At 38.7% G+C, this 13,329-nt stretch overlaps 1 protein-coding gene across 2 annotated transcripts in view; it reads left to right on the top strand.

Moving 5' to 3' along the window:
• The first annotated feature begins 5,778 nt into the window (after positions 1 to 5,778).
• The window catches only part of LOC107873302 (ubiquitin-like domain-containing protein CIP73), a 32,283-nt gene continuing 24,732 nt past the window's right edge, over positions 5,779 to 13,329 (top strand). The window contains exons 1-4 of one of the 2 annotated variants that reach the window (XM_016720096.2): positions 5,779 to 6,108; positions 12,207 to 12,358; positions 12,699 to 12,816; positions 12,906 to 12,977. In XM_016720096.2, coding sequence (XP_016575582.1) covers positions 12,230 to 12,358; positions 12,699 to 12,816; positions 12,906 to 12,977 — 319 coding nt within the window. In that variant the 5' untranslated portion in view covers positions 5,779 to 6,108; positions 12,207 to 12,229. The remainder of the gene's footprint in view (positions 6,109 to 12,206; positions 12,359 to 12,698; positions 12,817 to 12,905; positions 12,978 to 13,329) is intronic. The other variant, XM_016720098.2, reaches the window with a different exon arrangement.

Below are 13,329 nucleotides of genomic sequence, written 5' to 3'. Positions count from 1 at the left end.
TGAATATTCTTGTAATCAGATCTAGAGATCACCCGTCAGATAAGCTTGATCTCAGTCTCAGATTCAGTTAAGTATTCTTATTGTCAGATTCAGACATGATCATTTTTTATCATTGATAGTAGATTTCAAAATCATCCGTTAGAGAGGTTTGATCTTCGAGTAGTCAGTCGAGAGTAGAAAGCTCAGAATTCAGTCATTGATATGAGTAGATTTAGTTAATCAGTTTTTGAGATCACTCACTAGATAAGACTGATCTCAACTCTAGTACTCAGTTATCAGTATCAAATGATTCAGTGTTCAATATCTCAGGTATTAGTAGTGAGTTCAGATGGTAGTAAAGTAGTATCTGAGTTTCAGTATTTTGAGTCACGATGATTTCAGTTATGGATCGTACATTTATGCATATGTTCTTATTTAGTAATCTTATAATTATTCAGTTAAGTAATTGTTCATGCATGGGCCCTTGCATTTAGCCTTACCTCATCTTCATACTCGGTACATTCCCGTACTGATGCATTTGCGCTATGGTGTTTTATTTGACACCATAGGTTCAGAGGTACGAGATCCCGAGTACCCTTAGTAGCTCAGTCCTAGTCAGCAGCAGTAGACATAGTAGTGAGTCCTCTTCAGTCGAGGGTGATCCTTATTTTTATTATTATCATATCAGACTTAGTTTATTTTCAGTAGACGGAGTCAGTTGGGGACATGTCCCATCAACTCCACAATTCAGACAGTTTAGAGGCTTTTCAGACAGATGTATTAGTATTCAGTTTTAAATTTTAAGTATTTTTAGATGTTTTGAACCTTATTGCCAGTTTCCGTATATATTTCTATATTATGCAGTGTTTAGGTACAGATATCAGCAGAGGGTTGGCTTGTCGTCCTTCGATATTATAAGCACCGTGTGACATTTTGGTTCTAGAAAAATTGGGTCGTTATAATAGGGAAGCCAAGATACTTGCCAAAGGAGTCAAGGAGGTTTAACAGAAGAGTCTTTGTCTCTAGGGAACAATTTTTAAAGAAGATTACTTTGGATTTGAACAGGTTCACTTTTTGCCCTGAATGACAAGTGAAGGAGTTGAGAATGTTTCCAATGTTAACATAATTTGCTACATTGGTTTTTGTAAAAAGAGTAAGGTCATTAGGAAAAAAGAGGTGTGAGATGGAAGGGCCTCCCTGACTGATGGTAATAGAGTGCTATTTAAGGATATCTATTTCATGGTTTATCCTCCTAGAGAGTACACATGATGAAGAGATAAAGAGAGATGGGGTCCCTTTGTCTGATGCCCCTGATGGGGTTGAAAAAGTATATCCCCTCTCCATTGATAAGAATGGAAATAGATGAGGTAGAATTACAGGACATAATGAGAGAAGACAACTTAGGAGGGATATTAAAAAATGGAGGGCCTGTCTGATGAAGACCACTTTAACCTATCAAAGGCCTTTTCCAAGTCCATTTCAATAGCCATGTTAGCTTAGCTTGCTTGCCTTTCATTTTCTAGAAGTGGGAAATCACTTTTTGAATAATAATGACATTATTAGAGGTTCTTCTATTGGGGAGAAAACTGGCTTGACTTTGCCCAATGATCTTTGCTAGATGGGGTCTAAGTCTCCTAGCAATGATCTTTGTAACAATCTCATACTGGGTGTTGCAAAGGCCTATATGTCTGAAGTCTTAAGGTTTGATGCATTAGCACACTTAGGGATATGGAAAAAGTAGGTTGAGTTGACTCTAGGGTCCATATGGACAAAACTAAAAGTATCAATACAGAACTTTATAGTGGTTCGGCCTAGAATATCCCAGTACCTTTGGAACATAAAACGATGGATACCATCAGGGCCTGGAGCTTTATTAGGTTTAAAGGAGAACAAGGTTCTCCTAATCTTCTCTGGAGAAGGAGAATAGTCAAGCATTTGGGGATCATCTAAGCTGAGGAAGCCTCTAGAAGAGAGGTTAGACTGGCAGTAGAGGTAGGATAGGGAGCTATTAGTAGTAAAGAGAGATGAATAAAAGGAGAAAATGTGGGATTTTATTGAGGCAGGGGAAAAGAGCCAAGTACTATTCGCCCTTTTAAGGGCTCTGATTCTGTTTCTTCTTCTCCTATTATGAGTGCTAGTGTGAAAGAACCTAGTATTTACATCCCCCTCAATGAGCCATAATATTTTGGATTTAAGTTTGCAGACTTCCTGCTTTGAGGATTTAACTAAAGTTCTTTGAAAGGAATTCTTCTAGATCATAGAGAAAGGTACTGTGAGGGTAGTTAGGAGATTTTTGAATACCAGCTAGCATAACAAGAGTCTCCTTCTTCTTATGAAAGATATTTTCAAAGATATTTTTGTTTCGGTCTTTGGCATTGGTCTTAAAGATAGGGATAACATTAATAAGAGGGGAGTTAGGATCAAAGAAATCTCTAACCACTTGGGTGAAGCTGGGGTAGGAACATCACATAGATTCCACTCTTAAAGGTTTATTTAAATTGGGAGAAGATTTTTAGAGATTCAAGAGGAAGGGGCAGTGATCAGAGTGGGTTCTTGGTAGGTGAGTGACAATAGCCTTTGAAAAGAGGTGGATCCAAGTTTCATTAGCGAGGAATCTGTTAAGCCTCTCCAGGATAAGAGATTTTATATTCCTATATCTTTTATTGGTCCAGGTAAACTTGCTACCTCTAAAACCAAGGTCGATGAGGCTATAAGAGTTAATGCAATCCCAGAACGTTTGGATCTGGTGTTGTTAATGCAGTTAATGCAATCCCAAAACGCATTTGATCTAGTGCTGTTAATGCAATTTTCACCAAACTTCTCACAGGCCTCAAGGACCTCATTGAAGTCCCCACCTATTAGCCAAGGCTCATTGTTGGTAGATTTAATAGAATTAGCAAACAGATTTCCCAAAGGGCTTGTCTATTCTCAAAATTGGTACTAGCATAAATAACACAAAAAAAACTAAAAGATGGGAGTTGCTAACGTTAACAACTACATGAATGCCCTGGGGAAAGACAGTAATGTCCTGAATATTCAGAGAAACATTATTCCATATTATGACAATTCTACCTGAAGAACCAGAAGCAGAGAATTGGATTTGGTTGGTGAAGCCCAGAGTTTCAGTGATGGTTTTATGGTCTGCCATTCTAGTCTCCAGGAGAGCTAAGAGAGTAGGCTTATGAATGTTACCCATGTCCTAGTTATGGGTTCTGAACTTAACATTATTTGCACCCCTAACATTCCATATGATTGTGCTCATCATAGATTGAGAGTTCAGAGGGTGGGGTTTTTACAGTGGTCCCTTCCCCTTGTTTAGAGGTTGTAGGAGGTTTAACACTGGTTCCTTCATTTTTTTAATACAAGGGTCATTTTGGATGAGTAGAAAATTTTTGTTCCTGGAAGCTTGATCTCTAGATCAAATTTGTTGAGTTCCTAAGGGCAAAGAATTAAGAGTAGTTCGCTGATAAGGTCCTCAAAGAGATGAGAGATGGGCCTTACAAGTATGAGGACCTCTACTTGGGGTACTTTCAAAGATGCAAGGATCAATTCCATCTCCCTGTTGTTTTCCCTAAGAACTTTCATGTCTTTTCTCTCTCCTTTATTTCTACTGACAAAGAAAGGGAGAAGGATTTTAAGGGACCCTAAGGTAGAGACTGTTGGGTGGGGGGGTCCCCATAACTTTTCACAAAAAGTGGCCCCTCTTCCAAGAGGTAAGGCATTTTGGGAGGGAATAAGGGGGGACTCTGGCACATTTTGTTTAATTTCACTGAGATTAACTTTGAAGTTAGGTTGTTCCCCAGGTTCTGGTTAACTATCCCCCATCACGAGATCCATTTATTTTGTCCGTCATTTGCTAGGCCCTAGCTCAGACTCTCTCGAACAAGTTGAGCTAAGTAGTTTGAGTCCTGGATTAGTAGATTGTGGATTTCCCTTCCCATAGTAGCTTGAGTGGGACTACTTGCTGGGATAAGCATATTTCTAACCATGAGTTTAGAAAATGGCTGGGTTCTAGTAGTTTGGTGGTGAATACCACTGGAGGAGGGTGATTTTGACTTGGGGATGCCATTAAAAGAGAGACTAGAACTGGAATAGTTTTTAAAGAGACAAGAATGACTTGGGAGAGAGATAAGGGGGGTTGTAGTTGATAAAAAGGCATGACTCTCCATATAGCCTCCATCATTACTAGAGCAGTCATTTCCAGGCGAGATGCTATTGAAAATGACAGTTTTAGTTTTTTCATTGATGGGCACCAGTAAGTCCCTAGAGAAATGCCCTGGTGTTTGTTTGGGTACCAAAGATAGACAGAAAAGAGAAATGATTAAGACAATTTTCTAGCTCAGCAGCTGGAAGAGTCTTTTGTAATTCAACCTTAGGTGGGCTTGGCGGGTTGGGTAGAAAGGGTTGCTAGAGGTGGCCCAGAAAATTATTAGCCTGTAAGATAATATGTCCCTTGGGTCCATGAGAAATGGGCCTCTTCTTATCATTTCTATGGTCCAGGCCCAAGTTATAAGTCGCTTGGATTGATTCGCCATGTTGACCCGGCCCAATCAGGGTAGAGTCCATGGCTGCCTTCTCTTTGCCCTTATCAACGATCAGAGTATCGCTTGAAGCCAGAGACTTCGAATGTTGAAAAGTTCTAGTTTCAAGGAACTTACCTAAACCAGCATCGAACAATTTCACCTTAACATTTTGGGTTGGGGGTTGGGGAGGATAGAGAGGTTTTCTTCTCCTTTTACCTTTTCGATTGAAAATTACCGTTTTCTAACCATTTTCTTTTAGTTGGCATTGCGCGTCAGCTAGGGCCGCTGTAGTGTCTCTCTCTGGAGGAGGGTTTTTGGAAGGAGAATTATTCATATTTGGGCAATCAACTGAGGTATGTCCTAGTCTACCACAGGTTTTGCAAAGAAAACCCTCACCTTCATATAATATTTGTTGTTTGTGAGAGCTAATGACCACCTCAGTTACCAACATTGATTCCATCGGTACTTGCACACAGATGCGTGCATTCTGCCTCGAAGAGTTGCCAAAGTGCATGCGTCTACCTTTAGGAGTTTCCCGATTTGGTGTCCAATCTTCTCTAAGATTCCCCCATTGTAGTACTCGGTTGGTAATTGGGGTAATCGTACCCAAATTGCTGTGAATTCGATGGAATCCTCTTTGGGTACAAAGTTTGGTTCCCACAACCTAACATATAGGTATGATCTAGCCACAAACCATGAACCCTCTTGTAAGATTCTCTTTTGCGATTCCTGGTCTGAGAGTTAGACTGTGTAGAAATTAGATCCCAAATCGATGAGAGAAAATATCTCCTTCAATTTCCACAGATCTGTTAGCTTCTTTTTCAGGTAGAGGTGATTTAATTTCCTACCCATTAATCGTATAATGACAGAAGATTTCCATGAAGCATACAAATGGGTTTTCTTTTCTATTGAGAGTTGAATAGTTCTAGTACCCAACAGAGGTTGGTACTGAGTTTTGGATGGAAGGTTGCAAATTTCCAGAATTTAGGATTACTCAATCAGTGAGTTTATCTTTGACCACATCGCTGAAAGAGTCCCTACAAGGGGGGCCAATGAATATTGATTCCACGGAGGTTATTTCTGTACTTTCTTCTGGTAATCCTCTATACAATGCTATTATTGATGAATGCAGGTTAAAACTAAGAATGTAAATCTAGAACTGTTCCATTGCTACAAGGAGCAAAATGAAGTGGCGGATGCTTTGACTAAATGGGGTGCTTCGAAGGATGTTCAGTTAGAGACCACCTTTTTGTAGTCCGCTGATGTGTGCGCATGAGGCAATTTGAGCCGACATAGCAGGAATTCATTTTGTTAGATCCATTAATGCATGTAACAATGTCATTTGGGGCACTCTCCCCTTTTTTTTGTTTGTCCTTAACCCCGACTAACCTGTCGTGGGACAATGTTTGTTTAATTTAATTCCCCCCTTTCTCTACCAAAAAAACAAAAAAAAAGCATTCTCATCCAACTGCCTGAATCGCAGTTAAATCTCATATATAGCGGCAGGAACAGCTTACTGTCTCCAGAGAGAGACATACTAGCTCTTGCTGTCCGGTCAGTACATATTTGGGACTTCCGAAACGCTCTCGATCGAGCAGTCTTTCTGGTTTGTATCTGATTCTCTCTATTAAATCATTTACTTTTTATTTTTCTCCTGTTATCTCCTTCATCTCTAGGGTTTCTGATTATTGTTTTTGATAAATCATAACGAGGAAACCGGTAAAAACTTTTATAGTTTAGTTCATAAATTTAGGGGAAACTTAGAATTTTCTCGTTGGTTGAGTTTTCAGCCAGGCTATCATGTCCACTTGGTTACGAGTTCCTGAATAACCAAATGAACATTAAGATCTTTGTAGGATTTTAATGTTCGTTTGACACTTTCTGTGACAGAGCGATGTATTCAACTTGTTATCCTCTTTGGGTTATTGGTGAACCGAAAACATCACTTATCCTCAACTGCAAACTGAGTTGGGTCGGCTATATGAATTCTCTATATCCATTCCGCTCCATATGAAGTGCTTGTGTGCCAATGTCTTTCAGTGGGTTAATTTGGTTTTCATTGGTTGGTCAATTAGAATAATCCTGATGAGTTCATGTTGGAATTTGGAGTGACAACGTTAAGTGAATTTACCTTTTCTTCACCAAGTTGTATGAAGCTTAGGGGTGCTCACTGAGATTAAATTTTGTTTCTTGCTGAAAGATCTCTGCATGCATTGGCATTCTATTGGTGGTGATTGATGGACCTTTTCTTTGATGTACAATATCTACTCTTCAATTTGAAAGGTGTTGGAGATTAATGTCATTTAGAAATTGGACCTGATGAAAGAAAAAGTTTTAAGAGTCCTTGCTATCCGAAACTTTTTCATACGGTAGATTACAAACTGATGTTATTTAGTTCATATGATGTCTAACCATTTAATTCTCCTGGTGATTGCAAGTACGAGTCATTAATATTTAAGTACTCCAATCCTCAACTGATGATAGTCTGATCTAAGATCAATTTTAGACCCTCTCAATTCATCTAATAATTCTTCCACAGCAGGGATTGGAAACTTACTCTTCACAATATACTTGTTGTGGTTTTTACAATCCACATTCCACACACATCCTCCAAGACCCATCTTTCTACCAGCTAATACAACTGGGGAAGAAAAAAGACTACAACTTGGTTGAACTATCCCTTAACATCTGCTGTACTAATTCCTCAAAGAGGTCCTTTTTTATAGCTGGATATCTTCATGTCTTTGTTTCACAGGTTCAGTGTCATGTTGCAGCACAATTCTGTGATCAAATTCCCTCTAAAAGGAGGCACCTATGTAGGCTCATCAAACAACTTTCTAAACTCGTGTAATAGTTGTACTAATCTGGGACCCTTGTCAGGCTTATCCTTGGCCTCTAATGCATACCGCTGAAACTCACCATTCATGGAAGGAACTACTTGTATCATGCATAATTGAGAGTGGTTACCTGACAGCTTAGCCAACTTCTTATGTTCCCTACCATCTTGAATATAAATCTTTGATGTTCCTTTTCTTGACTGATGGTTATGTGTGATCTAATCTGTTCTAAACCATGATGAATTGATACTGAAGAATTGAATTAGCTTTAGGAAGTTGAGTTTCTGGAGGGTTCTTATTTTATGTAGTGTTAACACTTTGGTGACAAGGAGTTTACTCTCCTTAAGGTCTTGATTTTTTTAGTTTCTTACTTCAGATAGTGGGGTCTGTGTTTGTGTAAGGCCCGTGTAGGAAAGTTGGGTTTAGTTGAATCAATGCAAGTCATTCATTGAAGTTGAAGGTTGATTTTTGTTGGTCAACTATCAATGTGATAAAGTCGGGGCGGTTTTTAATTGTGAGTTGCATGAGAAAACGTAGAATAGCTGAGTTGACCACAAGTATATTTATTTGTGTTACCATGAGTTTAAGTTTCTCCTTCACTTCAATCTTACAAGGGAGCTAAAGATTCAGTTCTTTTAAAAGAAGATTTTCCAGCAACTTCACTTTCTATTTTCTTCATGCAAAATCCCTTTAGCTACTAAGAAAGTGGTAGTTTACAGTCATTCCAATCTGGACATATGAAAACCAGAACATCTCCGGTACATGGAAGATGGAAAGGAAGACTTTTATAGGGAGAAATCTTTTGAGCTGGTGGATATTAGTGGGGCAACAGTGAACTGGTTTATAGAAATTCCCAGTTGTGTGATCATATGCCTTTTCTATATCTAACTTGCATAAGATGCCATCTATCAAACAACTTCTTTGCGCCCCCCCCCCCCCCCCCCCCCACCCCCCCCCCCCCCCCCCCCCCCCCCCCCCCTTTTCCCCCTTTTTTTACCCCTTCACACTTCCCTTCCCATTCCCATACCCCTCTTCCTTCTCTCCCATACACCATTAATTTGTCCTCCTCTCGCCCTACTCAGATTGCCTTTTCCCACCCAAAAGTCAACATTTTATGCCTTGACTCTCTACTTGACATATAATCCCTTTTTGCCTAAATAAAGCATACAAGGATGCATATAAACTCATATCGTAGGTGTGTATTAGATAATTCACACAATTCATATATACTACTACCACCGTTCCTAAATACTTGTCATGTTTTATTTTGTGCACCCCTTAAGAAAAACATTAACGGGGGTGGGGTGGGTGTGATTTGACTAAATTATCCTCGTTCATCACTCCTTTCAGTTTAACACTTCTCTCTTTTGCATCGTATTAATATCTCTCCTTATTTATGACTAAGGGTAAAGGTGGAAGCAAACAATTAGTTATATCTTGATTTTCTAAAATGACAAGTATTGTGAACCATCTATTTTTAGTAAGAATGAAAAGTATTTAAGAACGGAGGGAGTAGCAATTTTCATATCTCGAATATATACACAGGTGTATATGTATACACTCATCTCCTTGTATACATAGTCATCCCCCTACTTGTAGTGGTCATTTGGCTTTTCTTAGAGATGCTTTTCTAGGAATAATTAGGGGTGGGCATAAATACCATGAAACCAAAAAATCGGACCGAACCAAATTGATTTGTTTTTTCGGTTTTTCCGTTCGGTTTCGGTTTATGTCCAAGGGCGATTCCGACCAACAGGCCCATAATCGAGAAAACCGAACATGATAAACCAAACCAAACCGAATTTGGAGAAAACCAAATCGAAAGTCGAATCCGGTTTGGTTTTGGGTACCCCCTCTCCCATAACCGAAAACTGCAAAGATGAACCGAAATTTAAAAAAACCGAACCAGAAAACAGAACACCCACCCCTAGGAAGAATCTCATTTAGAGGTCGAAGCCTCAACAGAGGTCGAAGCCTCAACATACCTGTGAGAAATATAAGAGAAAAAATATTATTGAATTGTTGTAACTATATGATTACATTAAGGCCCTATTTATAGACTTTACATTCCAATCCTTTTCCTAATAGGACACTACATTACAATCCCTTCCCAAGTAGGATTCTATATGCTATTCCTATTTCTACTCATATTCTAACACTCCCCCTCAAGCTGGTGCATAGAAGACATGTACCAAGCTTGTTATGGATGTAACTAATACGAGGATCGGTGAGGGACTTGGTGAAGATATCTGCAACAAAACTGATAAGGACTGCTCTGACCTCAATTGAAAAGGAACAAACTAAAAAAATGATCCAAAAAGTAGTAAACATCGCTAGAAAGTCGATGTGTCGCTGGGAAATTGTTGGAAACTTGTTAAAATATATGGGTCATCTCGAAATCAAGAGATAGTAGATCTTGAACAAGACAGTCACCGAAGAACTGGCCGGAACATACTCACACGCCGGATTATTAGATTTGATGGCTGAAAAGTGGTCACCATTTGAGAAAAAATTATATGGGTAGGGTTGGAATGATGACACAATCCTACTAAAAAGAGAATTATATGGGCAAGTCGGAACGATGACACGATCCTACTGAGAAATAAAAATTATAGGGGTAGAATAGGAATAACGACACGATCCTACTGAAAATTGAAATTATATGAGTAAGGTCGGAATGACGATACGACAGAGAAATTATATGGGTAGGGTTGAATTGATGGCACGACCCTATTGGAAAATAGAAAATATGGGTAGGGTCGGAGTGACAGCACGATCCTACTGAAAAAGAGAAATTATATGGGTAGGGTCAGAATGATGACACGACCCTACTGAAAAAGAGAAATTATATGATAGGGTTGGAATGATGGCATGATCCTACTGAAAAAGAAAAAGAGAAATTATATGGGTAGGGTCGGAATGATGACACGACCTCACATAAGTTAGATCTGAGGAGCCACCGAAAAGACGTACGAAACTATGTAAATTAAATCTGAGGAGTCACCAGGAAGATGCACGGTGCTATGCAACTCAGATATGAGAAAGTAGTCCGAAAAGATGCATGGTGCTATACAAATCAGATATGAGAAAATAGTCACCGAAAAGAAGCACGGTGCTACGAAAAATAGATATGAAAAAGTAGTCACCGGACAGTCAGTGACCCAACTTTCGGTAACATAATCATTGGCCAGACGGGCGGCATATATGAATTATAGCTGCCCGCCGGCAGCGGAAACTTTTTGATTTTTTTACCAAGATCGTGGAAGCTCTGATACCATGTGAAGAAATATAAGAGAAATATTATTGAATTGTTGTAACTATATGATTACATTGAGGCCCTATTTATAGACAATACATTCCAATCCTTTTCCTAATAGGACACTACATTACAATCCCTTCCCAAGTAGGATTTTATATGCTATTCCTATTCCTACTCATATTCTAACAATACCTGTATCGCGAAAGCTACAGAATAATTACCCATAAGCTAGGGAGTTTGAATCTATAATCAAAATCCGATCTCAACTTAGTTTTCTTGGTCTAATCGCAATTTAGGTTAATATTAAATCCCAACTTGGAATGCTTGAAAATACATGCTTTGATCTTAAAACTCCAAAGGAAACTGTGTAAATAATCCAAAAGTAACCATATAAATCTTCAGCTCAAAGACTGGGTGGTCACTTTTTAGAAAGAGTGAAATCCTGGTTTTGGTTTTATTTGATATTGAGCATTACCGCTATCGCTGCATTCCTCATATGATCACGCTGTGCAAAAGTGGGCTGGGCGAGGACCTAGGCATTGGCCTATGCAATCACGGAAAATGCGACATGATCGCGCTGCAGTGATTGGCCACTTGGCCTATCAGGCTCTTGCTACGCGATTGCGCAACATTGGGAGATAGCATTCTTTGAAATCGTGCAGGGTGACCGTGATTGTGGTGCACCAGTTGACAGCAAAAAATTGAATCTGCAATTTTGGTCCAAAAGGTCCGAAACCTCCCCCAAGTCTGTTGGGTCTCAAATTGAACCACCCCAACAAGTCCCTAGTGGTAAAAACAACTTGTTGCGTGTAAATACACAAAGCAAGAGGTTTGACTGTAACACAATAGAAACTAATGATCTTTTATAGTGATAGCAATTAATTTGAGATTAAGACCTAAATCGCTTACATTGAGATTGGGTAGGGATATGTACGAGTGTTTTGGAACCTGCAGTTCTAAAATACCCTTAATTTGCCTTAAAGGAGAAGTTATTTACTACCAGTATGAAATGAAATTGCTATAAACAATTGTGTATAGAAGATGTAAATCAAATGATAGACTTGATTGGAAGCTTGTAAATCTTTGTTGGAACATGGCTTAAACCCTTTTTTGATGGTGGCCAGCATTAAGTAAATGCTGAAGAATACTTCTTACCAATTGTCCCAAAAAAAACCCAGTATTGGAATGAAATTGGCCTGAATTGGGAAGAATATATAAGGACTCTATATTGTAGATGTAACTAGTCTGGGATCAAAGTTTAGTTGATTGATTGATTGACTTTTTCCATTTTCTCTGCCAAAATAATAAAGGATAAGGTGGGATGCAATGAAAGAGGACTGTTTTCTCTTCTATTTTCTTTCAATACCTTTTTTAACAAACCAAAAATGGAAGAGACAATTTCTTCACTTTCCCTTCCCTCTTCTAGTTTACCATGAAAACTGGTTATACATGCTTTGAGATGGACCAATTTAATGTATAGTTATTGGATACTCTTTTACTTTTTCTGCAATATAACCGTGACAAATAGTTTTTCTTTTTTTTGCATACTGCAGATTTCTCACCTTATTTTTACATTTGCTTGTGATTTGATTTTTATATGTGCGTCAGGAGTCAAAGGAAACCTGGAGAAGATGGTTAGCAACTGTGCTGAAGACGTGAAAATTTGTGGAAGTGGTGAGGTTGAATGTCCTGAGACCACAGTTGAGATAAAGATAAAGACGTTGGACTCAGAAACATATACATTGCGAGTGGATAAATGTGTAAACATCTCCTGCTTTTATGTTCAATTCCTTACGTATAAGGGCTATGCTACCTATCAAACAGGGGAAGCAATAAAAACATAAACAGCAGTTGTTCTATGTGTAATTTATTTATATAGTTCTTCAAACAGTAGATTTCAAGTGAGCGTGGCTCCATATACACCAGTTTTCTGTATCTGAGAGAGTTACAAATTTGCATTTTTGTTGGAAATTGGAGCACAATTACAAAGACCAATCATGCTCTTGAATTCAGAATTTAAAAGTTGACTGTAGTGTCATCTGTTTCATTTTTAGAATATTTTCTGACAGATTCTAATACCTTTTTTCAATTCCAATACAGGTGCCAGTTCCAGCACTGAAGGAACAAATTGCCACAGTTACTGGTGTCTTGACAGAACAACAACGGCTCATATGCCGTGGAAAAGTGTTGAAGGATGACCAGCTGCTTTCCGCTTACCGTATCCTTTTTGACGCTCATGATATTTTAGGAACATAGCATGCACCTTACTATTTAGGAACTTGAGTTCCTTCACGGATTTGCGACTAGATGTGGAAGATGGTCACACTTTGCATCTGGTTGTGAGGCAACCTTCATCAGAGAGTACCCCTGACCCCCAAGGTTAGTTGTGCTTTGAACAAACCATTGAATTCCATTTGCGAATAGACACGAAGAGCTATAGCCTCTGAGAGTCATATGAACTTTCATTGTGTCAGTTTTTCATTCTTGTTGTCTTGATTTATTTTATAATTCTTCAACTTTGGCAAGTTAGAAAGCTTGGAAACTTCATTACTAGTGGATGTAAAAGCAAAATGAATGAACTCAGAGAAATCTTGGCTGTACCACTTCTAAAAATCCTTGGGGTCCAAGTCTGACGTTACCGGAAAAAGTAAACTAGGCGATACCATGATGAATGCTTTATACGGATTTATCATTTCTTGAAACTTTATATGGATTCTGTCATGTCATGACT

The sequence above is a fragment of the Capsicum annuum genome, chromosome 6 (assembly GCF_002878395.1).
Source record: "Capsicum annuum cultivar UCD-10X-F1 chromosome 6, UCD10Xv1.1, whole genome shotgun sequence".
NCBI lineage: Eukaryota > Viridiplantae > Streptophyta > Magnoliopsida > Solanales > Solanaceae > Capsicum > Capsicum annuum.
This window is presented reverse-complemented; position numbering and strand designations above follow the sequence as displayed.